The 27,298-nt window shown below is 39.8% G+C and overlaps 4 protein-coding genes across 6 annotated transcripts in view; 1 reads left to right on the forward strand and 3 right to left on the reverse strand.

The window, feature by feature from the left end:
- Positions 1 to 2,225: 2,225 nt before the first annotated feature.
- Positions 2,226 to 4,945, reverse strand: GPR135 (G protein-coupled receptor 135). The gene has a single exon (XM_070733150.1). It carries the CDS (start codon positions 4,412 to 4,414, stop codon positions 3,098 to 3,100), a length of 1,317 nt encoding a protein of 438 aa, XP_070589251.1. The 5' UTR covers positions 4,415 to 4,945; the 3' UTR covers positions 2,226 to 3,097.
- Positions 4,946 to 6,979: 2,034 nt separating this feature from the next.
- Positions 6,980 to 14,691, reverse strand: L3HYPDH (trans-L-3-hydroxyproline dehydratase). Its single transcript, XM_070733165.1, has 5 exons — positions 14,071 to 14,691; positions 10,569 to 10,738; positions 9,636 to 9,758; positions 8,969 to 9,106; positions 6,980 to 7,776 (listed from the first exon to the last, which is right to left on the reverse strand). The coding sequence occupies exons 1-5, from the start codon at positions 14,591 to 14,593 to the stop codon at positions 7,651 to 7,653; spliced, it is 1,080 nt and encodes a 359-aa protein (XP_070589266.1). The 5' UTR covers positions 14,594 to 14,691; the 3' UTR covers positions 6,980 to 7,650.
- Positions 14,692 to 17,450: 2,759 nt separating this feature from the next.
- Positions 17,451 to 25,651, forward strand: JKAMP (JNK1/MAPK8 associated membrane protein). 3 transcript variants are annotated; one of them, XM_070750318.1, is made up of 7 exons: positions 17,451 to 17,584; positions 19,636 to 19,718; positions 19,905 to 20,059; positions 21,297 to 21,503; positions 22,712 to 22,893; positions 23,632 to 23,708; positions 25,028 to 25,651. In XM_070750318.1, the coding sequence occupies exons 1-7, from the start codon at positions 17,581 to 17,583 to the stop codon at positions 25,244 to 25,246; spliced, it is 927 nt and encodes a 308-aa protein (XP_070606419.1). In that variant the 5' UTR covers positions 17,451 to 17,580; the 3' UTR covers positions 25,247 to 25,651. The 3 variants fall into 3 exon arrangements, with proteins under 3 accessions (XP_070606419.1, XP_070606409.1, XP_070606427.1); XM_070750308.1 differs by having other exon boundaries at positions 17,498 to 17,584; positions 19,630 to 19,718; XM_070750326.1 differs by lacking the exon at positions 17,451 to 17,584 and adding an exon at positions 18,694 to 18,724 and having other exon boundaries at positions 19,630 to 19,718.
- The window catches only part of CCDC175 (coiled-coil domain containing 175), a 61,881-nt gene continuing 60,138 nt past the window's right edge, over positions 25,556 to 27,298 (reverse strand). The window contains exon 20 of the mRNA XM_070750296.1: positions 25,556 to 25,680. Coding sequence (XP_070606397.1) covers positions 25,654 to 25,680 — 27 coding nt within the window. The 3' untranslated portion in view covers positions 25,556 to 25,653. The remainder of the gene's footprint in view (positions 25,681 to 27,298) is intronic.

Raw genomic sequence — 27,298 nt, forward strand, 5'->3', positions numbered from 1 at the left:
ATTAGGGAGTTTTTTTTTTTCAGCAAGAAAGAAACCTCCCACCCCCCCAAAAAAATTCTCATAGAGAGAACCCCTGAAATGATGAAAAGTCATGAAATTTCAAGTTTCAGATATGCAGGGAAAAATTTTTACAGGGTCTCAAACCTTGATTTCGGGTCTCACAGACCCGAACAGAACAGCAGGATTAAAAGAAGTTAAAATACATTTTGAAGAAAAAATCCAAAATGGAACTCTCAAACAATACGATAGAGGACAAGTTCAGTCTTACATTAGTTTAAACTTCTTATTTCAGTGGTTTTCTTTTTCCAAACAATCTAGTAGAACCAATTTCCAGACAAGCTACCCAACAAAAGACAAGGCTCTTAACTCAGTGGAAAAAGCAGAGTTGCAGAATTTGTAAGCGCAGCTGATCAAGTACAACCCATTTGCAGATTTATTTGTATGTTGTGTCCTGCAGCCACTCAAATCCTGTCTCCAATGTTGCAGAGATATGATCTTTTCCATTCGAGCCGCCTTTTTAAACAGATGTCCAATTAATCTCAGTGAAAGCAGCAGACTGGTGGACCATTTGCTGAACTGAGGACTCCTCACAAAAAAACCCACTAACCCGCCTCCTAAACCAAACCAACACCATTCCCCAACTGTGTCAAAATATGTACGTATTTAGCATGTTGTGTAAAATCCTTTGGCTCAATAACTAAGCAGGCAGCAGAGAGGTGTGTTTTTTTTTTCCAAATCAGTGTTTATTTTATGGCACTTACTGTAATTCATAAAAAGTAGGCAACTATAGGTAGTCCTCGACCTACAACCACAATTTTGCCCAAAATTTCTATGGCTAAGCAAAAGAGTTGTTAAGTGAATTTTAACTTTTACCATTTTTCTTGCCACTTTTGTTAAGTGAAGCACTGCAGTTGTTAAGTTAATAACAAGGTTGCAAAATGAATCTAGCTTCCCCATTGACATTGCTTGTCAGAAGGTTCCAAAAAGTGATCTCATTTTTCACACACACACACACACACACACACACACACACACACACACACCCTGGATACTGTGATCATCATAACTATGAACCAGTTGCTAAGCATCCAGATTTTGATCATGGAACCATGCATATGCTGGAACCGTTTTAAGTGTGGAAAATGGTCATAAGTCACTTTTTTCAGTGCAGTGGTCATTTCAAACAATTATTTAAACAAATGGTTATAAGTCAGAGATTTCCTGTATATAAAGGCTGTAGCTTGCTCAGATCTTGAGCTTCATCAAAGGCAGTGCAAATGAACCAAAGTAAAAGATGAAGAGGGTTTAGAACAGGGGTGTCAAACTCAGGGCCCGGATCCGGCCTGCGGGGGTGCTTTATTTTTGATTGATTGATTGATTGATTGATTGATTGATTGATTGATTGATTTGTATGCCGCCCCTCTCCGTAGACTCGAGGAGGCTTAGATCTGGCCCGTGGGGCCATTCTAGAAACAGCAAAAGACTGCCCCACGATTGCTTCTGCTAGAGAAAATGGAGCTACATTTTCACTGGCAGAGAGTTTCAGGAGGCTATTGCAGCCAAAAACAGACCTTGCAAGGGCCACAAGCGGTGCTCCAGAGTTTTGTTTTGGCTGGCAGAAGGTGGCATGAGGCCACAATGGAAAACAGTCGAAAACAGAGCTCAGGAGCCTGTTTTCGCCGGAAGTGTTTAGGCCACCAAAGGCACTCCCAACATGAGTGACATAAAGCTGGCCACACCCACCCTGGCCACACCCACCCTGGCCACACCCGCCTTGCCCTCCCCCACTCCCGAGGTCAAACACAACACTGAAGCGGCCCTCAATGAAATCGAGTTTGACATACATGGTTTAGAAGGCTAATACTCATAACCATATCCATCCATTCAATGAAACTCGGAAGTTCTCAATATAACGGATACTGTGTTGTGTAAAACTAAGGCTAAAAATGTTTCCATGGTCCTCTCCAGACAAACATTACAGTGCAGTAAATCCGAAAATGTCACGAATAGGAATTTGAGTTCTTAAAAATCATGGGATTACAGGCCTGGGTGTACTCTTACAGGTTAGTTAGTCCATCATTAATTCATTCATTCATTCGTTTGTTCATTCATTCATTCATCTATCTGACTTAGATGACACCAGAGTATAACTGACTCTGACAGAGTTCAAGGAAAATGCTCTGAACATGGCATCATCCACATAAGCAATTTTCAGTCCCCATTGATTTCAAGTGAGAATTTATTACACATATGGCTTTTGAGGAAACAGGCATAGAATTGTGCTGAAGTCACTGGAAGCTAAATCAGTGAGTTCAAATTTTTGCTGGATAGTCTTATACTTGTTATGAACTATACAAAATATTTTTGAAGGTACATTAGCAATAAACTGTCAAAAAAGCACACCTATAAATGGGTAAAATTTAGAAGTGCATTTTTCATTACTGCGAAAATGCTACTTCATCATTAACAGACCAGCTTACTCAAGGGTGTTTGTGACAGCAGGCTTAATAATGAGTAATATTTTCTTTCACATATCGAGTCTAATACTGTACTGTTATTTTATAATGCTGATCTTTCTCAAGTGATTCACCTCTTTTTTGTTATTCTGTGAATGAGACATCTCCAATTTCTCTGGAATGATGTATTCTTTAGCTCAGTGCTAGTTGGCTAGACCCCTAGATTATGTTTTCCCAGCACAATAAACCATGATTTTCTCAATCCAGTTTTCTAGTTCACACAGCACACTAGATTAACATTTGCCTGGCTATTGTGCAATTCATTTTGTCTTATGGATATATCCATATAATACTGTTAAAACATTACCCAGTAAAAGTTAAAATCCAACCTATTTTATTACATGCTTTCCCTATAGCTTTTAACACTTGCTCTCAAGGAGACCATACATAACAAAAAATCAAATTGTCATAAGCCATTAAAAAGTAGAAGTGGTGAGATTCAGAAGACCAGGAGTTAATTTGATGCCTTTGCTTCACATGCCCCATTTCCAAGATCCATTATTCTTCCCACCAGGTAACATACATTTGATTAACATACGTCTTGCCACCAACTAATTCCAATCGATGTAGCCTTTTTTAATTCAAAGGCAAGTATCAACATTGCCTGATTTGTGTGACAAGCCCACTCCAGACGCTGAACCAGGTTGTGCATCGCGGCAAAAAAGCACAGCTGGGTTCTTAAAAGCCCACATGGCCACTTCTCTACCAGTGCCTGGACTGGAGCAGGTCTGGTTATTCTTTACATTGCCCCCACTGTCATGCCCGTAGCTGGCATAGCGGTCCGCCCGGCTTTTGCTCTCTAGGCGATGACCCCGAGCGGCCGCCAAATAGGCAGCCATAGGCTTTTGAGCCCGGTAGCCTCCTTCCCGATTGCGTCCAAGCAGCAGAGAAATGTTAGGGTTGCGGGTGGCATAGATGAGGGGGTTAATGGCACCATTGGCCCAGGCCATCCAGCTTGCCACTGTGTCTACGGCTGGGGGGAAGGAGAAGCGTCCCGTCGCAGCAGCCAAGCCTAATATACAATAAGGGCCCCAGCAGCAGATGATGGAAACAATCATAATCAGAACGGTGGTGGCGGTGCGCATCTCGCCATAGAAACGCAGGAGGTGCCCGTAAGTGGTAAGCGGGCGCACCCTGCTCTCGGTCAGCCGCACCGCCCGGCATATGTTGTAGTGGCAGAAGCACATGAGGGCGAAGGGCAGCAGGTAGCAGAGGACAATCAAAGTGGCACTATAAGGGGGGCCCAAGTGGGAAGAGCCCCAAGGCAGGACGTACATGCAATGGAAGGAAGCAGGGGAGCCGGGCCCAACAAGCGGCCGCTCCTCCTCTTCCTCCTCCTCCTGGGCCAGCAGGTACCAAGCGCCTGAGAAGCCCAGGGCGGCCAACCACACAGCAACCAGGAGCTGGGTGGCTCTCCGGCGGCCCATTTTGTGCAGCGGCTGGCGGACAATGGCACAGTAGCGGTCAAAGGAGAGCAGGGTCATGGTCAGGGTGGCGGCAATGCCCAGGCCGGCATGGAGGGTGGCGCTGGCCAAGCAGAGGCGGCGCCCGAAGACCCAGCTGCCATGCGGCCGGCCCTGGAGGAGGCTGACAAAGGCCAAGGGCAGGCCCAGGAGGGCATCCAGGAGCTCGGACAGCGACAGCGACAGCACCAAGGCGTTGGTGACCGTCCGGAGCTGCCGGTGCCGGGCGATGATGACCACCACGGCCCCGTTGCCCAGCGTGGAAAGCGCGAAGATGGAGAGCAGCAACAGGCCCTGCGAGACCAGCGCCGCCCCCGACCAGCCCCACCGCGCCTCCGCCACGAGGTCCGAAGGCGCCGTGGCCGGCCCGCTCCACGCGCTTCCGTTGCCGGGCGCGGCAGAAGCGTTGCTCGGCAAGGCCGCCTCCTCCTCCATGGGCAGCCGGCGCAGGAAGGCGCATTCCCGGCCCCTGAGCTGAGGCGAAAGGCGGGAAGCGGAGGCCGCCTCAGACGCTGGGCTGGAGCGGCGCGGCTTTCGCGGCTAGGGGGCTCCGGCCTCGTCGGGCCCCAACAAGCTGGACTGCTCCCGCTGCATTGAGGCGACGGCGAAGAAGCCGGCGACTCCGAGAAGGGCGACGCAGCTGTTGAGGAAAAGCGCCCCGCTTCGGCCCTGCGCGCATCTGGCGGCCACCTGGAACTCTGACGGGGATGCTTTGGATCGCTGCCTGCTCTTCCCTCCGCCCGGGGATGCGCGCTCCTTCCCGAGCAGGCTGCTTCTGCGGGGAGACGGAGGGTAGGGGTGGAACCGGAGCGTGGAGCAGGGAGGCTTAGCTTTCGCTGGTTCCTTTACCGAGCTGCTCAGCCAGCCCGGACTCGGCGGGCGCCAGACGGAAACGACCCGCCTTGGTGCGCTGAATTGGATGGCTGTCTCTTCGCAGCTGGAGACACTGAGGGCCGCTGACGTTTCTGCAGACGGTTGCTCGGGGAAACCATGTTATTCCCATCCGACGGCTGCTCGGGGGACAAAGCACCGCCGCAGTCCTCCCCCCACCCATTTTGCATCTGTCCGGCTTCATCCTGAGGGTCTGACTGGCCACCTGACAGGGCTGCAAGTAGCCCCTTGAAATATTTATTTATTTATTTATTTATCTATTTATAAACATGGAAGATTGACTACAGAAAAAGACCTCATGGTCCATCTAGTCTGCCCTTATACTATTTCCTGTATTTTATCTTAGGATGGTTGTGTTTATCCCAGGCATGTTTACATTCAGTCACTCTGGATTTTCCAACCACGTCTGCTGGAAGTTTGTTCCAAGCTTCTACTACTCTTTCAGTCAAATAAAATTTTCTCACGTTGCTTCTGATATTTTTCCCAACTAACCTCAGATTGTGCCCCTTTGTTCTTTTCACTTTCCTATTAAAAACACTTCCCTCCTGAACCTTATTTAACCCTTTAACATGTTTAAATGTTTTGCTCATGTTCCCCCTTTCCCTTCTGTCCTCCAGTCCAGACTATACAAATTGAGTTCATTCCTGATAAGTTTTATGCTTAAGACCTTCCACCATTTTTGTAGCCTGTCTTTGGACCCAAATTTATTTTGTTTGTTTGTTTGTTTGTTTGTTTGTTTTGTCAATTATGTATTGGTGGTATAGAAAAATATAATAATATTCATATACATGATACTAGTAAAAAAGAAACATTAGGACAGGGGACAGAAGGCATGCTGGTGCACTTATGCACGCCCCCTATTGATCTCGGGAGAGGTCAACCATGGATAGTCTAAGGGTAAAGTTTTACATTCTGCCAACATGTTCTAGGCTGCATTAACAGAGGGATAGAATCAAGATTGTTTAAAGTATTAATACCACTTTATAATGTCTTGGTAAGGCCACATTTGGAATACTGCAACCACTTTTGGTCGCCATGATCCAAGAAGGATGTTGAGACTCTACAAAAAGTGCAGAGAAGAGCAACCAAAATGATTAGGGGACTGGAGGCTAAAACAGATGAAGAACAGTAGCAGGAACTAGGCATGGTTAGTTTAATGAAAAGAAGGACTAGGGGAGACATGACAGCAGTGTTCCAATATCTCAGGGGTGGTTCAAGGAAGAGGGAGTCCAACTATTTTCCAAAGCACCTGAGGGCAGGACAAGAAGCAATGGGTGGAAACTAATCAAGGAGAGAAGCAACTGAGAACTAAGCAGCGATTTCCTGATAGTTAGAACCATTAATCTGTGGAACAAGTTTCTCCAGAAGTTGTGAATGCTCCAATGCTGGAAGTTTTTAAGATGTTGGATAACCATTTGTCTGAAGTAGTGTAGGGTTTGCTGCCTAAGCAGGGGGTTGGGCTGGAAGACTTCCAAGGTCCCTTCCAACTCTGTTATTATATTACCAGTCAAAAAGTCAGGGGCACCATCTCTGCCAGGCCCCAACATTTAGCAAAATTATGGCAAAATTACTTATTCCCTCAACATTACCCCAGTTCAATTTCTGGGAACATGAAACAGGATCTTTTGGAACAGAAGTACCACCACGTTCTTGGTGGAGTGACTGAACAAATGCACAGAAGACACGATTTCAGTCTTTGTAACTTTGCAGGATTTGAAACTGCTGGTCTCTGCATTATGTCTCTCAGTGACCTTTTTTTTAAAAAAAACGGGGGGGAAACGCAGAATCACATCTAAAATTCTTCTTGGTTGGATTTCCTCATCCACTTCATTGTAGCAGTGGAGTGATCCTAGCAACCTTGCCTAATCTGGTACTCTTTGGTTTAGGCAGAGAGATTCTGGCTCTCCAGATGAATTACAACTTCCCAGGAACTCAGCCAGGATGGCCAGTACTGAGAGGTGTTGAAAATGGATATCCAACCACATTTGGGATAAAGCAGGTTCCCTACTTCCATGGGAGCATGGCAGAGCTCTATCAGGACTTAGCAGATTTTAAAGGTATAAGTGGGTGGGTTAACAGCAATATGTAGTTAGTGTAACAAAAACAATCTTTTCATTTGCATTTTATTTAATAAATCCTTTGGCTACCCATCAATCTTTTCAATATACAGTACTCGGTTAATTTTAAGAAGGTGACTGCTTTGCCTATCTAAAGTGGATAGTTTTACAACTATGCAAGAAAAGGTCAAAATCAGATTTAAAAACCTTGTTTCATAAACAACACGGAGGGGGAGATTGTTTAATTTTAATTTTGCATGGTTATTCAGATTGAATCACAGTGAATTTAATGAATTATAATTCCAATAAGGTCCTTTAATATTCTTTTTTTTTAATGTAACCTTCTATAATTGATATCCATGATGTAATTCAAATGGATGTTCTTCCCCCCAACATACACACAATTGTCTAGTAAAATATTCCCACATTTCAATTGTCTGAAATCTTTGAATGATCTTTCTCTGAATGATTATTCTCTGAAATCACTGATCAACTTCTTTGTAAGTTATTTTTAAATACCTAATTACTAAATACTAAAAATATTTATGACTTACTACCCTGCCATCATGTTCTAATTGGACAACCAAAGCTTTTGTAGTAGTTATGAAAATGCTTAACTTTGGCTATACTATATTAATTATAAGTTTTAAAAAACGAAGGCCAATACCATAATCAAAACTAAACAAAGATGTATCTTTTTCATCAGAGCTATTAAGAAAGCAATTACTTGAGAAAGAAACCATATTTTAGTGGATCATTTTCTTCAAATGTGAAAGTTGATGTTCCAGTATAAAAAGATTCTCCTGAGACTTCTACTATAACAGCGTTGTGTTCACCACATTTTGTTTCCTGGATTGGAAAAACAAACATTTCAGGTTAAAAAAATAAGCCTGCTCAGTAATTTAATACTATAGTCTATAACATTTTGCAAATGGCAAATATGTGGGCAGACCTATGTGCCCAGAATGAAATATTAAGTAATAATTAAAAATGTCATATCAGCAGTGGACAATCCCTAATATTATTTTATTCATTTATTTTGTCAAGTACATATTGGTGGTATACAAAGATATAATATTATTTATATACATGATACTAGTAAAAGAGAAACATTAGGACGGGACAGAAGGCACTCTGGTGTACTTATGCACGGCCCTTACTGACCTCTTAGGAATCAGGAGAGGTCAACAGTGGATAATTTAAGGGTAAAGTTTTGGGGGTTAGGTGATGATATTACAGTCTGGTAGTAAGTTCCATGCATCAACTAAAGGGTAATAAAGTCGTGTTTCCTGCTGTCATGTTTAGAGCAGTTTACTTTAAGTTTGTATCTGTTGTGTGCTCGAGAGTACTTGTGATTGAAGCACAACATTATGCAACCGTAAAGTAAAGTAAAATGAACTCATGTCATAATATTTTTTCCTTCACTTCCTGTTACTTCCTATTCTCTGTTAAAAATTACATTGGGCTGCAGTGGGGGAAAATGCAAGTTGGGATTCTTGTACTGCTCCTACAAAACTGTTCATCTTAATACAGTACTAGACAACTTCTTCCTTCTACTGCAATCCGTCGCACATTTTTCGGAATGCTTTGTAGGCCTTTCCTTCATCTACAGGAAAGACTGCCCAGAAGGGAAGTGGGCTTCAGAGGAAGACAAAGTTCTGTTTTGCAAAGCAGTTTTCTCCTCCCACAACTTTGAGGGAGAATCAACTCAATTTAATCCAACTGAAGGAGCTTTGGAGTCCACTTAAATGATACCCACGGAAAAGCAACCCTTTGAGTCAGCTAATTCCATATTTTCCAAAAAAATAATCTTTACAAATTCCTTTCCATCACCCAAGGGTGGGCTGCTGCCCGGACAGGGGGGAACACAATGGGGTAGCAAAAATGAAGCTCCACCCCAGAGTACCCAATTTGCACTGAAAAATGTTGAAAGAAAATGCAGGGCATCCTGTATAAGCCACGCCCACAGTGTGGTAGTAAAAATATTGGTAGCCCTTCACTGCCCTCATCCCATCCCCCAAAACAAAAGTTTGGTATTTGCCTTTATTGCTTTTCCAGTGAACAAGGAACCAGTTGAACTGCTTCTGAAGGTCCTGGTCTGGTTCAGCTGAATTAATCCTTTATGGTGTTGTAAGGCAATACGAGCAGTCACACCTGATCCTGTAGGACTTCGATCAACCTATTTTAGAAATATACGAGCTGCTGTATTTTGGTTCATTTTGTCCATTATGCAAATCAACAATTATATCTTCTGGTTTCTGGCCTGGTGCCTTAGCCAGGCTCTGGCAAAACTTGACTAATTAAAACCAAATTTTTCCATTCTTTTTTACAGACATTGCCAATACCAGTTTTATTTCTTGGCAGAATAGAAAACTCAGGCATAGAATTCTTGGGATATAAATTCTTGTGATTAGGTTCAACTATACTGCTACTCAATCACTATCAAATCACATACTGTTGATTTTATTCTAGTATAAATAGAATTTTTAATGTATAAAAGCAGACATTCAGGGCTGGTTCCCCTGCCTTTCACATTGCAGATTCTATAATATTCTCCATCTCTATCAAGAGTCATAGTGGGTACTTATATTCCACCGCCCTGCTATTTCAGGACTTTAGTGGACAGGGATCCAGTTGAGGGCTATTCAACTACGGGCTACCTTTTTATGATAACAGTTCAGGATCTTTCTTCAAGCATGCTTTATTACCTGTGCATCTGCAAATACACATATATTACTTGTAGGTTCATCACTAAATTCATCTTTTCCATCTGTCAGTATAGTTCCGTAAATGAAAGCCATATCTTCAATAAGGGGATGGTGAACTTTGAACTAGAGGAAGAAACAAAATATTTTAAAGACATTTATTAAAATGTAACCAGAAAAATGATATAACTGCTCTATTAGACCTGTACATAGTATCAATGTTCCCACTCAGACAGCGATTTGAGTACTTCACTGTAATTTCTTAGATGGAAAAACTAGTTGGAAATATTGTAAGCCAGGTTTTACATTTGAATTAAAAAAGAAATCAGATATCAGAAAATTAATATGCTGTGAGCCGCCCCGAGTCCTCGGAGAGGGGCGGCATACAAATCTAATAAATAAATAAATAAAATAAAATAATAAATAAACTGAATATACCATAGTTCAGCTTTTGTTGGAGCACTTTAAAATTTTGATCTATTACTCTATATAAGAAGAGTTCTGAAAGATTAAATCCAAAGCCATCAAGCCAAGATTCTAGTCTTGGGTGACTGATCAATAGATTAATTTTTTTTTAAAGAACCTTAGCTGTTGTGTCAATAGGCTTATGGTTCAGGCATCTAACAACTAATTCCTCAATTTATGCATGTTGTTATGTCCAGCAGGGCATGCACTCAGAATAGCTAGAGTACAGGAATCTGTTTCTAAAGCAAAGTTGATATATTATTATTATTATTATTATTATTATTATTATTATTATTATTATTATTATTATTATTATTATTATTATTATTCTGGAAAAAATATTTCTAATCTGCTGCCAGTCTATTGAAAAGGTTCATTACATGTTTTTTTTCCATTTCAAATAACAAGTCACTGATCTGCAAAATGATGCATTTAGCTAGTAAATACCATTCAGAGCCATGTTAAGTGTACCTGAGCCTTTACGGCTTCTGTTACTGCAGATGCTGCATCTACAAGATCCCTAATTTTTGAGGAACATACATCAAGGCCTAATTGTTCAGCACTCAGAAATGCATAGAAAGCACCCCCATAGCCAATATCAAGGACGACTTTTCCAAAGCCAGAAACATCAATGGTTATATCTGATAATCAAGTAAAAAAAAAGGAGGGAAGGGAAGAGACAAGAGATAAACGTTACCTAAATATCATCAGTGTTTATTATTTTTATATTTCTTTTGTTCAATAAGTTATTCCTAAAGCAGCCCCTCCTGCCCCAAAAATGGAATGTTAAAATCTGTAATCCAGATTCCCATTTGTCCTTACAACTAATATCTAAAGATTCCCCAAATATGGTGATTACTTCCTTCTTGTGCCTTTGTAATCTTTTTCTGGTTTCAATCTTACTAGTGCCATTATTCGACCTTATTTATAGAGGAAACTACATTGGTGACAGGATATTATATACTATTTCTAATTTATTACTGAGGTACATGAAAGACATTTCATGTTCAGAAAAACTTCAAAAGCAGAAAATAAAAATTACTGTGGTAATTTTAAGAACTATAATCACAATGACATAACATATATGGGGGAAACTGTAAGTTATTTGATTAATACAGTACAGGCATCTACATGCATTTTAAAAAAACAACGTACAGGCTCACTAAGGTAATCATGAGAAGCAGGGTAGTAGAACAGAGAAGCATTCCTTCCATAAATCAAAGTTAAAGCCTAAGGAATAGTAGAAAAGAGGTTAATTACAGCAGATTTACATTATCAACCACAAAAAACATGCAGGTTGGAAAGTAAGTTTTTAATTTTCAATTGAGCTACACCATTTTATATCAGTTAAAATTTATATCGGTGACCAAATAATGATTGGATTGGTATATTATTAAGGATGTCAAAATTTGAAATAAGATGCTTTACTCTAAGTATTTAGCTCCTATGATCATTTGGGGGGGGGGGGAGGCATAAGAATAACTTAAAGAGGCATTTATATCTGTTTCTTAAACTATTTTCTCTCAGAACACTTATAAATAATGGAGGACTCCAAAAGACTTTTATTAGTATAGGTTACATTTATTGATATTTATCTTTAAAATAATAATAATAATAATAATAATAATAATAATAATAATAATAATAATAATAATTTATTAGACTTGCATGCCGCCCCTCTCCAAAGACTCGGAGTGGCTCACAACAAAATACAAAGCACAAATCTAATATTCTAATTAAAGCTGACACATCTGATGCTATAATTTCTGTTGACCATTTGATGAGAAGTTTGATATTATTTTTCAATAAACAATGGCAAATAATTTTAACCACAGATCCCAGAAAGGATCTTGGGGAACTCTCTAGGATCCTAGGACCACGCTTTAACAAACACTGGGTAGAAACCAAGAAACTGAATTTGACAAATTAGCTCAGTTATAATAATGGCAAGATATAAAGCTAGTAAATTAGGAATGATTACTAAGATTTGGAACCACCCAGTTCTTTCTCTGACCATTTTAAACACTACAGATTTTAAACACTTTCTTTCCATTTGAATTTAAGAGGGGAAAAACCAGATTTCTATTGGCTAACTTGACCAATATAGCAAACCCAAACTCATACCCCAGTCATTTCCAAGATAAAATATTGTAACATATTTTAGATTGGGCTAATATTGAAAAGCATGCCAAATCAGAAGCTAGTGCAAAATGTGATGATGCAGGAAGTTATGTGCATTCTACCACCCGTATACATTACATCTCGGTTTTGCAAACTGCATTAGTTGTCACTTTCTTTTTGGTTGAAAAGTGCTTTTAATTACCTATAAAGCCTGTTATATCTACAGATGAAACTCAAAAAATTAGAACATCATGATTTGGGGAGCCATGTCATTTGCTGGCATTGATCCATTGTGTTTCTTTAAGTCCAGGGTCAAAATAGCTGTCTACCAGGAGATTTTGGAGCACTTCGTGCTTCCTTCTGCAGACGAGCTTTATGGGAATGCTGACCTGCCCACACTGCCAAAAGCACCAAAATCTGGTTGAACGGCCAGGGGATTACGGTGCTTGATTGGCCAGCAAACTCACCTGACCTGAACCCCATTGAGAATCTATGGGGCATTGCCAAGAGAAAGATGAGAGACATGAGACCGAACAATGCAGAAGAACTGAAGGACGCTATTTAAGCATCCTGGTCTTCCATTAACACCTCAGCAGTGCCACAGGCTGATAGCTTCCAGGCCATGCTGCATTGAGGCAGTAATTGCTTCAAAAGGGTCCCAAACCAAGTACTGAGAACATATGCATGATTATACTTTTCAGAGATCCGATATTGTTCTATGCACAATCCTTGTTTTATTAATCACATGTAATATTCTAATTTTCTGAAATGGAGAATTTGTGGTTTTCATGTGCTGTACCCCATAATCATCACAATTATGACAAATCACAGCTTGAACTATCTTGCTTTGCATGTAATGAGTCTCTCCCATATATCAGGTTTCACTTTTTAAGTTGCACTACTGAAATAAATGAACTTTTGCACAATATTCTAATTTTTCGAGTTTCACCTAGTACCTGTCCCATCAGATATGGCAAAAGGGGCATATTGCAGGCCACAACTTCCATTCAACAGAATCCAAGAGAGCTTTTTCTGTTGTCCTATCTTCTGGAACTATATCCCGCCACAAGGTTACATTGGCTCCAACCCTGATGATGTTTGGAATCCCCTGAAGACATGGTTATATTATCAGGCCTGGGGATCCTAGGGATATGTGGATCTTGCAAGATCTTTGCATTGTATTGCCTATAAACTATGAGTGGACACTTTCCTAGGTTTTAATTTATACAAGTGTATCATATCCCACCTCCGAACTACAGATATTTGCTATTATTGCACATGGATCTTTGTCATTTTAACTTGTGAGCTGCCTAGTGTCACATGAGACAGGCAGCTATATAATCTTAAATGCACCATACCCTTAAAATGTCAATTCAAACCTTTCTGGTTTGAAAGCGTTTTGCTTCTTATCCAAGAAACTGCTTCAGAGCTGAAGAAGCTTCTTGGATAAGAAGTGAAACATCTTCAAAGAAAAAACAGAAAGTCCAGTTGCCTATTGAAAAAACACCTTGACCTGGATTATTAATCCAGTGTTTCCCAACCTTGGCAGCTTGACGATATCTGGACTTCAACTCCCAGAATTCCCCAGCCAGCGTTCGCTGTCTGGGGAATACTGGGAATTGAAGTCCAGATATCTTCAAGTTGCCAAGGTTGGGAAACACTGGATTAATAATCTCCATAGGCATTTAAGGCTCAGGCACCTTCCACACCCATAGACTCCAACTCCCAGAATTCTCGAGCTAACTTGCTATTGCCTAGAATGCTGGGAGATGAAGTCTTTACTTCAGAAAGTTGCCTTAAGTGAGGAGGCGGTCCAAGAGCGAGTTCAGAGAAGCGCCCAGCGCATCCCTACCGGTAGCCGCGGCGAAGGCAGGCACGCTGTGGAAACGAACGCGGCTCCCGCTGCGCTGCCCGTCCCAGGACGCAAAAGCCGTGACAGGCCCGCAGGGGCAGTGAATGGTGACGGCGGTCTCGCCGGGGGGAGGCGAGGGCGGACAGAGGCCGTAGTCGAGGGCAAAGCGGCCCAGGCAAATGACGGCGTGGCCGCACATGGAACTCGCGCCCTCGTTGTGCACGAAGAGGGCTCCGAGGGCGGCGTCGGCCAGCTCGCTGGGCAGCACCAGGGCGCCGTACATGTCGCGGTGTCCGCGGGGTTCGTGCATCAGTAGCCGCCTCACAGCGTCCAGCTCCGGGGAGTCCAGCAAGCGACGCCGCCGACTCAGGAGAGGCAGCTCAGGCCCGGGCTCCAGCCGTCCCAGCGCGCCCGGCACCACCACCCGGAGCGGCTCCCCTCCCGCGTGCATCTCCACCGTACGGAGGGCCGAGCTGCCTGCCGCGCGCGGGGGCTGCCAATCACCGCGGTCACCCGCAGACATTTTGACACGGCTTTGCTTCGGGTTAGGACCCGCGCCGCTCCCCTCCCTGAGGCCCGTCCTCTAAACGCGTCACGAATGGGCCGTCCGTCCCTTGGAATGAGAATTTTAACTTTCAATCCACCAGAATAGAGCTGGAACAGGGGTAGGCAAAATTGGTTCTTCTATGACATGTGGACTTCAACCCCCAGAATTCCTGAGCTAGCATGATTGGTTCAGGAATTCTGGGAGTTGAAGTCCATAAGTCATAGAAGAGCCAACTTTGACAACCCCCTGAGCTGGAAGGTACCTTGGAGGTCTTCTAGTAGTCAAGCCCCCTGGTCTAGCGGGAGACTCTATAGTTGAGGAATTCTGAGAGTTGCTTTCCACACATCTTAAAAGTTGTTGAGGTTTAGCAGCACTTAGATTAGATTACCAGAGCTGGAAGGGTTGCATTGAATACCAGACCTAAATACAATTGAGAGAGTCCAGTATTTCACAAGAAGAGTCCTTCACTCCTCTCACAATTTAGCACCTTATTCCACCACACTTGAAATACTGGGATTAGACAATTTGCAACTATGTGGTCTCCGATCCAACAGTAGTTCATAAAATCATATACCACAATGTCCTTCCTGTTAGTGACTACTTCATCTTCAACCATGACAACACACAAGCACATAATAGATTCCAATTTAACATAAACAGCTCCAAACTAGATTGCCGAAAATACGACTTCCGCAATAGAGTGATCAATGCCTGGAGTGCATTAGCTGGCTCTCTGGTTTCTTCCCCAAACCCCAAAATGTTTATTTATTTTATTATTTTATTTATTAGATTTGTATGCCGCCCCTCTCCCTTTAACCTCAGATTATCTATAATTGACCTCTCCACTTTTCTAAGATGTTTGTAAAGGGTGTGCATAAGCACACCATAGTGCCTACCGTCCCTGTCCTACTGTCCTATTTTCTTCTTTTATCATTACTTTCTATTTATGTTATGCTTATACAAACTACAATCCTATACTTGTTTAGATAGACAGACAGACAGACCTTGTAGGTCATCTAGTCCAACCCCCCCCTCTCAAGTTGGAGTCCCTACCATTTCAGTCCAACGACAGCCAATCTCCTCTTGAAAGTCTCATGTATTGGCGCTCTCACAACCTCCACAGGCAAGCTGTTCCACTTGTTGAGCACTCTCAAAAGCAAATTTATCAAAAATGGAATACAATTGCATGAGAGAGCCAAGATTATAAATCTTTTCCAACACAAAAACCGACTGATCATTTTTGCTCAACCCTAGCCTGTCAGGCCCTAGTTCTTTTATCTAGTTATAATCCTAATGTTAGCTGTGTAATTCAAAAATACATTAACATTTTCTTTAGAATTGCATTGATCTTAATCATCCAGGTTTATGGATATTGCACCAAAGCAAGATAATGGAGAAGCAAACTCATATTTTAAGGCAGGTGTGCAGTTGCGGCTTGACCTATTATTATTATTATTATTATTATTATTATTATTATTATTTATTAGATTTGTATGTCGCCCCTCTCCGTAGACAGAAGCAGATAACATCCTTCTCTTTGGACTTCAACCCATTGCAAATGCACCTTGGATGCATATTTCCCATACCCATCAGAGAAGATGGTCTCTATATCATTTGTTGCTGCAACGTTCAGGAAACTCCAAAAGTTTGCTGTCCCTGTCAGACCTTTCCTGCTGGGCTGCTATGTTCTCTGCTGGTTGGGAGTTGATATTTTATTTTTATAATCTTGTAGTTGATTAACAAGTTAATGAACTATTATCAACTGCAGAGACTTATGATGCATTGACCTCCTAGATCTCCAATGGGCACTCATTTGGCCGGGTAAAGTCCTATTCCTTAATTCTGTGTATAATATCACATTGTTGAAATTGATTCAGATAGTTCCCAGTAATTTTGTTTTATACAATACAATTATTTGGTGTCAAGCCAATAAAGGGAATTAGGTTCCTGTTTAGCAATCATAAAGATGTTATGTAATTCTGTATGTAATGTAAGTCATCCTGCATATTGCATGCAAAAAAATATAATTGGCCTAAAAACTCTTTTTTCCCCATGAAGCATAAACCATAAAAAGCCATATAGCTAAGAACAGAACAGAATAGAATTCTTTATTGGCCAAGTATGATTGGACACACAAGGAATTCCCAAGAAAGCAGTACATTTTCAGAATGTTCATTTATATTTAAAAATCTTCTAATTCTTGTTGCACATTTAATAAAAACAAGTCCTTTATTAAATCATATAAGTGGGAACTCGTTTATGATATTATAACACAAGACCTGGCTGATATGAAAAGATATAGAAACAAAGCTACATAATTATCCACCCATAATTCCTAGCTGCTGGCATAGATTATTGGGGAACATAAATTTGTTAGACTACACTTGAATTATAGACAAGACTAAATAGATAGACTAGATAAACTAGACTACATTACATAGACAAAACTAGAACAGTTTATTTTATTCGTTTGTTTGTTTATCAAAACGTGTGCACGATAATAGGTATAACAAACAAAAGCAAGTAGGTATAAACTTTCAAATATTTTTAAAAACTCTTTCAATTATTTTAACTTAACCAGACTAAATTGTACAGATCTAGAGAAAATTGGCTCAGATTGATTTTCCAACTATTACATCATATATATTTAAAGAGATACAGAACTCAATAATACATTTCTAGCTCTGCCGGCACAAAGAGTTCTGCATCTTTACTCGGGCTTTTCCGTCCTTTCAGGGTTAAGTTCCCTCCAGCGCAGGAAGTGAACATCGTCACGTGACCTGGGAGGCGGAACACAAAGAACAGCTTGTGGGCTTGGCTTCCCCGCCTACTTAAGGGCAAGTAGATAATCGAATCAGCAAGGGATTGCGGCAGCTGAGCCGGCAGCTGATTGGCTGGATGTTTGAGCGCTGTCAAAATCCCGAGTCTTTGTTGTACTTCCGTCGTGGCCGGACTGGAGCAAGATGGGTGAGTTTGAGCGGGGGAGATGATCTCGCTATGGTTATGGTGGCCAGTATTAATGTCGCCTCTAGTCCCACAGGCCAGGCTGACTAGTTTATTAGGAACAATAGCAGTGGGTTTGTTTGTACCTTATACTCGTGGCTTGAACGCCGTTCCCTTTCTCAGTTGAAATTGGACCATCCTCCCAATGTCCCCGGAGAAGATCGCCTTACAGCAAAGGGTCGATTGCTTCACCACCGAGCAAACAGTGGTGCTTTGTGTAATGTTGTGATGCTGCTCATTCTCTCTCCTTAAATTTTGTCATTATCCTAGGTTTTTTTGTAGATTGTTTTCCTCTTTCTGATCTTAATAATTAGAATAGGATTCTTTTATTATCAGTTACAGATAGTATCTGATAATGAAGGAATGTGCATAATTGCACCAGCGTGCCTACCGTCCCTGTCCTAATGTTTCCCTCTGATTAGTACCAATATCATGTATATAAATAGTGTTATATCTATGTATACTACCAATAAGCACTTGACAAAATAAATAAATAAATGTGTATACCTGGACATTGTATGACTTAAAGGCAAGGTAAACATGAAACCAGTAAAATAAGAAAATGCATAGATGCCATCATGGCACACCCTTTGCGCAACATCAAGCAAAATCTAGACAAAGGGTAAGAAGTAAGCCACAGAAGGTTATAAAGTAGGAATTAGGGAAAGGTAATATATTTTCTATTATTGCAAGGTAATATAAATCCAGGTCCTAATACCAATCTATGCTTCCACCACACCCAGCATTGCTTCGTGCATTCTTTTTTGTTCTTTAAAGCAGGGATCTCAGCTAGCTGAGGAACTCTGGGTGTTGAAGTCCACAAGTCTTAAAGTTGCCAACGTTGGAGATCCCTGCTTTAAACAACTTCATATATTACCTTGCACTTTTCTGCAAGAATGTGCATGCCTTAAAAATTCTCTATTCATTCTTTAATCTTTGATAAAATTTCACCGTGATAAAATATACATCTAGTTTCTAGTTTTTTTGCTGTTCATTTATACGTATAACGTGGAGTTGTTCATTATCTTGTTTTTGGAACCTTAATTTTCAGATCCATATATCTCATTGCATTGGCTCCCAGTAAATTTCTGGCTGCAATTCAAGGTGCTGATTGTTACTCTTCACGAGGCCAAGTTACATGTGATACTGTCTTTCCCAGGTGGTTTCTGCCTATCCCACCAAATAAGAGTAGAATGGGCATACTCCTGGTCCTATCTGTGAAGCAGTGCCATATGATAGGCAATAGGAATAGTTGCCTTCTTTGTTCTGTTTTTTGTCTCAACCTTCTCCTGAGATATAAACAGCTCCATCTTTACTTGCCTTCTGGATGATTGTGAAGACCTGGTTTTCCACCTAGGAAGTGAGATCAGGGTATTCATAGAAGTTTGATGTGGGGTAATCATGATTGAGCTTATTGTATTAATTCGATTGATCTTATTGGTAATTTGATTGAGTTTATTGCATTCTAATAATTTAATAATAATAATAATTTAATAATAACTTATTAGATTTGTATGCCACCCCTCTCCGAGGACTCGGGGCGGCTCACAACAATAAAAGCAATACAGTACAATACAAATCCAATATTAAACACTAAATTAAGTCCCATCATTACTAAAAACAATCAGTACTGCACAATCACACAATTCTCAAATGCTACAAATCAGAGTGGGGGGGATTAATCCCCCCCACCATGCCTGGCAACATAAATGGGTCTTCTGGTCAAAATCTACAAATATTGTATTGTCTTTGTTAGCAGAGAATGAGTATGTAGCACAGGTCAACTAAATATGTTAACCTATAGTCTATGCTTTCCCTAGCTTACTAAAATCATTACTGTTTATGAAAACCCTGCAATGACCAGCATTATAATGGCTGATATAATGCAATTTCTGTGGAGCTACCAAGTAATGAATATGGTATATTGAAAATTGCATAAAATCAGGGGAAATTTTATACATGTAAGTGTCAGAAAGATTCAATAATTATTCACTCTTTTTTGGTATAAGTTGTAGAAATTCAGCCAGACTGCCTTGGACTTTATTGTGGAAGAACATTGGAAATTATAAATGGAACTGAAATTCCTGGTGATTGTGGGGTAAGTTGTACTTTTGGCAGTTTTTCTAAATATTTTAAACAAGGGTATGTTGTTATTGGACATGACTAGGTAAAAGGCTGGGCTGAATGTTTGCATGAATTGTTTTTATGTAAAAACAGGTAAGAAAACCAGGTGAATAATTAATAAATTAAGGCTATATAAAATAGATTGTGATAACATTTTCAGGTATGTCCCAGAGGACAAAGAAGTGATGTCTATAAAATCTGCCGTGAATGTCCAGGCTCCCCAGAACGATACGACTGGCTTTATCTTGGCTTTATGGCAATGCTACCTCTCATTCTGCATTGGTTCTTCATTGAATGGTATTCAGGGAAAAAGAGGTAAATATTTATTAAAACAAAACAAGGTTTTAGCTTAATAATATTTAACTTTCAAATACACTAACTTCTCAACTGAATATGTAAGTAAGTTATTTATATAGGGATGAGTACATATCTGTACCGTTTGTCCTCTTGGATTTTAGCCTTTCTTTAATTCTTGTTCATTTTAATCATTTTTATATTTATGCTTTTATTATAATGTAAACTGCTCAAAGTCTATTAGACAGTGAGATGGGTGGCATATTTAAATTAAATAATCAATTAATATAACCCACCAACTTGTGAAATTCAATAATATAATAAAAATATAAAGACATTTTTAGTTCGGCTTACTTGCTATAAAAATACAGTTGCAGTTTTCTTGGCAACAGTGCAGTAGTAAGTTGTATAAGTACTTCGGCAACTGCTCATAAATAATATACTTTGGCTTTTTCTAGGTTCCCCCCCCCCCCCCCAACTTTTACACTAGCCTACAATCCTACAAATTCTAGCCTGGCCGAATTCAGCTTAGTTTCCAAGCCTACAAGCTGTCCCTGCTGGTACTTTTATTTTAATGCATGAATAAGATTTATAACTGGTCGGTTAGTGAGCATTCAAAGTTACAGTGGACTTCCCTATGATTCAGTTATGAAGATTTGATAGCTGCTCCACCTGTTGTTGCTCAGCAATACGCCCATATTTGCAGTCATTTCCTGTGTCCCAGGGTCACATGATCATGTTTTATTATGGTTTTGCTGAAAACAAGAGTTTATTTTCAGTGTTCAAACCATTGGTTTATTTAATGACCCCAGTGTTTGCTTAATCCTGCAGAAAAAGTTTGTAAAATTGGGCAGGTCATATAGGTAATTTACCACTGTTATTACTTACGGCGGTGATGTAAACCTGTATTTTTGTAGGGATGTATTTATATGATGCAAGGTCAAATTTACTCATTTAAAACATTTATATAGCCACCAATCTTCTCTCATACTCTGGCCATTTTTGGGTTTTGAAAATATTGAGAGATATGTGAAAAGTTAACTCAAATCTCCAAAGTTCTCTACAATAAAACAAATGAATCTGGAAAGCCAAGGCACCTCCTTCACATGGAGAAAAAGGCTCGTAGACCCTGCCTGTTACTTATGAGAGAGATTTATCTTGAAGGTTTTGCAACCCTCCCTTAGAATAATAACAGAATTAATGTTGTATGGCAATCAGCTGCTTGGTTTTCAGTACTTATTTTATCTTTTCTCCACAGTTCCAGTGCTCTTTTCCAGCACATCACGGCTTTGATTGAATGCAGTGTGGCCGCAATTGTTACCCTACTCGTAAGTGACCCCATAGGCTCCCTACACATCCGCTCATGCAGAGTGATGATGCTTTCCGACTGGTATACCATGCTTTACAATCCAAGTCCTGATTATGTTACCACCATTCACTGTACCCATGAAGCTGTTTATCCTCTGTGAGTATAATCTTTTAATCTCTATACTCATCTAATACTTTGAACAAAATGCAATAACTTTTCATTCTAACAGACACATAATTCAATTTTAATGATCTGTATAAGACACAATTATTTCTAAATAAAATGGCATTGGTTTCTAAGTTTAATTATTGTCACTACTGCAGTTGATTTGCAATTTAATAGCTGATGGCCAGAGAAACAAACATAAGACTGTTTTTGTTTTAAAAAAACATACGTTATGAGCAATATACTTCTGTGTTTCCCCAAAAATAAGACACTGTCTTATATTATTTTTTGCTCCAAAAGTTGTGCTACGTCTTATTTTCGGGGGGTGCCTTATATTTCTCAAATAAGACAAATTCACAGGCAGAAAAGCTGACACCTCCAAAGAAAGTGTACCATACGGTACACTGATTATGGTACGGTACCTGTCAGTATGGCACACACACACACAAACGACGGCACTTATATGGTACAACAGTATACTCCCGCAATTACAGCTTCCGGCCACCAGAGGAACTACAGTCTACGCACTGTAGTGGAGACTGTAATGGCGGTGAGACAGCAGCTGACGGTGTCTGCTGTACTGGACGGTACAAAGTGATGGAAGGGGCCAGCAGGGGACGCCACATTATTACGGTACCGCTATGAGCAGCTTTGAATGGTACCGTATGTTTTTCCACCGTACCATATGTAAACTTGACTACGCCTTCTTTTCGGGGGGTGCCTTATATTAGCAAATTCTGCAAAACCTCTGACATGCCTTACTTTCGGGGTATGTCTTATTTTCGGGGAAACAGGGTATGTAACTTTATTGCAGTACCTTTGTTCAACAAATTTGCTGCTATTCCTTATCTATTTGGGCTTGGTAGTTAAGAAAAATGAGAATAGTATTTAAAAAACAAATTTGTTGGAATACAATAGATATCCCTTTTCCATGCAAGGGGACAAGCGATCATATCAAAAACTCTGATCGGTCTATAGCCACAAGCCTGGCTCTAGTATGAAAGCAGAATATTGATATAATGCTATATAGAGAAGACCTAGAAAGCTGCTGAAAGAAAAGAGGTAGTGAGATTTTAGAACAGGCAGGTTGTCTTATTTCTACAATTTGAAAATAAATTGTCAGTGATTTTGTTATCCAGTGTGTTAGTTCTAGGAATGTGAGGTCGCAATGTGCTAATTTTGACAATCTTCTCTTTCAGCTACACCATTGTATTCATATACTACGCATTCTGTTTAGTGTTGATGATGATGCTTCGTCCTCTGCTGGTAAAGAAGATTGCTTGTGGGCTAGGAAAGTCAGATAGATTTAAGAGCATTTATGCAGCTCTTTACTTTTTCCCAATTCTGACTGTGCTTCAGGCTGTTGGAGGTGGCTTGCTCTGTAAGTTGTTTTTTATTCCCTCTTATATGAAACACACAGCCCAGCATGGAAGTGGCGGGATATAAATATCATGTTCTCACATACTGAGCTACAGTGAACCGCGGCGGCACAGTGTTACAGTGCAGTACTGCAGGCTACTTCTGCTAATCATCGGCTGCCAGCAGTTTGGCAGCTCAAGACTCAGCAGGCTCAAGGTTGACTCAGCCTTCCATCTTTCCAAGGTGGATAAAATGAGGAGCCAGATTGTTAGGGGGCAATATGCTGACTCTGTAAAATGCTTAAGAGAGGGCTGTAAAGCACTGTGAAGCAGTATATAGTCTTACAGTATTGCTAGTGGTCTGGGCTTCAGTCACAAATTAACTCAAAACCAAACAAATTATGGAATGTTTACACATTTACCATTATATGTAAACCAGGTGATGCTTATAAAATGGATAGTAAACATGAGTGTAAATGTGTTACTGGTAAATAGATTCTGAGCTTCATTGCATCCTTAAACATGGAGAAAGTCTTTAAATATTGAGATTAGAATTTTTATTCTTAAACCATAGGAATGTAATGCATTAAATGAGGACTATAACAGAATATAATGTCTGATATATTTTAACGGGAGTAGTTTCACTAAATTCAGTAAGATTTCCTCTTGAATATAATATTTTGAAAACTGATTAGATATCTATTTGTTCTGTTTAACCAAGATGATAAAAATGTGTATAACATCTTCCTTTTTTCTTCCAGACTATGCTTTCCCATATATCATCATAGTGTTATCACTTGTTACTCTGGTTGTCTATCTATCAGCTTCTGAAGTAGAAGTAAGTAAATCACTGCAATTAGCAAACTTATTAACTGTCAATAGGCTGTAAAGTTCTGGGAGCTGATTGCTTTAGTATCCCCAAGGCATTATCTGAGAAAACAATGAATTATTGAATCTGCTGGAGCTATTGAACAGAAACTCTCTTTTTCTCCAGTGGTTTGGATTTTCATGAAGCTGCTGGACTGCTAACACTGACTAGGAAAAAAAATATCTGCAAACCATTTAAAGAAGCCTTTGAAATTTATTCAGTTTTCAAGAATGTGGTCTCATCCTGTTGTGCCAAGAAAGATTGTGCACTCAAACCCAAACAATTTTCCATCAAAATTCCTAAATGAATACAGTGGTACCTCGGTACTCGACCACAATTCGTTCCAGAAGTGTGGTCGAGAACCGATTTGGTCGAGTACCGAATTTATTTATCCCATAGGAAATAATGGAAATGGATTTAATTGGTTCCCAGCCCCTGTTAACTCACTGTTAACCAATTAAATCTATTTTCTTTATTTCCTATGGGATAAATAAATTCGGTACTCCAAGCTGCAGGAAGGATGGGGGCAGCTGCAATCCCGGCAGCTTTGGGGGGCTCCTTTCCTCAATGCTTCGTACCTGTAAGCAGCTGCAAAAACTTTCTCCTTCCGGCTTCCCTTCGAGGAGCAACAGCGCCGTAATGAAGGGAAGCTGCTGGAGCGGCGGCAACTGCTGAGATGGCTCCGGCGGCTTCCCTTCATCACGTGACATTCCCGGCGCTGTTGCTACTCGAAGGGAAGCCGCCACCGGGAAGGAGAAAGTTTTTGCAGCTGCTTACAGGTAATAAGAGGAAGCAATGAGGAAAGGAGCCCCCCGAAGCTGCCGGGATTGCAGCAGCCCCAACCCTTCCTGCAGCTTGGAGCTCTTATAGAGCTCCTCAGCCTCCTGAAGCTGCTGGGATTGCAGCAGCCCCCGGCGGTAACATTTCTGATAGTGAACAAAATTTTCTGTGGCTGTTCGGTATCCGAATTTTTGTTCAGATACCGAAGCAAATTTTTGCCGAAAATTTTGTTCGTTATCCAAAATGTACGAGAACCAAAGCGTTCGAGTACCGAGGTACCACTGTATAAGGTTAAAACATGTTGTGGAGTTTTCTCATTTAATTATTCTAATTGATCACTGAAGATAATCAGTTATTGCTTTGGTAATATTATTGAGACAGCTTATTATCAGGATGGAAAAATTATTCCAAATTATTGGAATCCCTGAATCTCACATTCCAGTTGTGCCTGTAAGTAGATTACTATAAAAATAGAAACTAATGGAAATATTTTGTTTTCTGTTTTCAAGACTTTCAAAGATCTGCTTGTCAGGAAGAAAAGGCTTATCGTTCTGTTTAGCCATTGGCTGCTGCATGCCTATGGAATTATCTCCATTTCCAAGCTGAGCAACATTTACCAGGACTTGCCCTTGCTGGCCTTGGTGCCTGCACCGGCTCTTTTTTATTTGCTAACTGCAAAATACACCGAGCCATCCCGGATATTATCAGAGGGAGCAAACGGACGTTAATTGTAACTAATAACAATCTGGGTAAGAAACATATACAGGAGAGTCAATCTTCCTGGATCCAGCTGTCCTTTCCTTAGTTGTTAGTTTGCTACGGCTCAACTGTCAAAGGTTTTCTTTTTGGGGGAAATAAAAACTGGACAACTGTTTATCAACTAGAAGGCAAAGTTTTTCAACTGTGTGGATATCCAGTGGATGTAATGCCTTAAGACTCAGCTGCAGAACCCCGATTTTAGCAGTTAAGTTTCTAGGCTTGTCCTGTATATCTGTTTTACATTTGTGTGTTATGTGTGAATAATTTGTACAGCAAACTTGAAAATAGTGTTATTTATTGATTTCACAGCACAGTATTTTCTCACATGTTTGAATTTGTATTCCTAGAATAAAATACTCAGTATTCAAACTTCAGTTTATAAGGCCTTGTAGTCTTTGTTATCCTAGAGAGAGAAAAAATTGACAGAACACTTTTTACAAACACTTTTATGTGAACAAGCTTTTATATGAGATAGAAATTACGTAGCAGCAATATTTGCTCTGCATTAAGAATTTTTGTTTGCAAAATATTTCAAGCTTGAAAGAGCCAATGAAACATCTGATCCTCTTCCACAACAAACATTTTGACAGAATTTCCATTTAAAAAGGAATACCAGAATTCAGTTATATACTGCAAATAAATGCCTCCCTATTACATGATCTTTTAAAAAGATTTTCTTTTTCCAGGACAGAGGCTAAATAGTTTATGCAGTTTTCCTTCTAATATTGAATAACCAGATATGCTAGTTATGTTTTATACTATTTTTATGTTGTTTTATGTATAACAATATATTTTTAATTTTGTGAAGCTGCTAAGAGTTCTGAATTTTGGTAGCCCATAAATTTGACAACAACAAAAATAAAACATATTTATTAAATTTATTTTAATAAAAAATTGTCAGGCTGTAGGCTTCTTCATCTGAAACTCTCCACATTCTACTCACATTTAAATCCACAAACAGTTTTAATTAGGTATTTTTTTTAAAAAAAAACTATCCAGCATAATAAACAGGAAAGTAACTATTGTTTGCCACTACTGAAAACAAACATGTTAGGATTGTTTTCAGCTACAGAAAATGTTTTTAAAAGATTAATACATCTTGGAAATCCATGCAGATTTTAGATTTTATAAATGTCAAAATTGTAATTTAGTGGTTTTAGGTTATCTAATGGTTTAAAGCAGTTTGTCTCTTATCTATTTTTTCTTCCTTTAAAATAAACTATAGCTTAAGCTATAGCTTTTGAAATAAACTATAGCTTAGAACTGTAAGATGTTACTTTAAGATACATAATTCAGAAATTCAACTGAATATCTAGTACAGACTTTAAGTTATATTGCTCTAAGGCGGAAGTAAGCAAGGGTTTTTTTGTGAGACACTTTTTATTTTGGGGGGGGGGAAGCTAAATAAATTCAACCTAAATAGTATTTTAACAGAAGACATCAGAAAATCCCAGACCTATTGAGTAAACTAGGAAGTTAAAAAATTCCCGGGGAAATAATTTCCACAATGATGTTCAGAAAACTGCATAGGTAAAATTGGCAGAAGTTGAAGGTATTGTTATCTTTAAGAATTGCAAGAGCTGCACCAATTAGTTAAAAAATAGAAAACAGCTTTTTCATATGAGGGTTTTTAAAAAAAAAAAATCCATTCTACTTTTTTTATTGGATTCCTTGCTTTAAAATTTATTCAGAATCAGAAGAAACTGCAAAGCCACAAAGCAATCATTTATGTAGTCCTTGGGATTTCTAGTTACACAAACCGTGTTAAAATCAACTTCATTTTTACCCATGATTGGATTTTATATTTTTTTTTCTCCTAGAGATGAAAAAGTAAAGTTTTATTGGTAAAGTAGATATTTTTATAAAACCCTTCGTGGCAACCAACCTGCATACTTTGTGTTCCTTTATAAATGTGCTAATAAAGGATATTGTATTTTGTCCTAACACCCAAATTAAAAAATAGTGTTAGAAAATTACCATCTGCCATTCTAAACTTGACAGAGTAAGACTTTTTTTCCCCT

Source organism: Erythrolamprus reginae, chromosome 1, assembly GCF_031021105.1.
Source record: "Erythrolamprus reginae isolate rEryReg1 chromosome 1, rEryReg1.hap1, whole genome shotgun sequence".
Taxonomy (NCBI): Eukaryota; Metazoa; Chordata; class Lepidosauria; order Squamata; family Dipsadidae; genus Erythrolamprus; species Erythrolamprus reginae.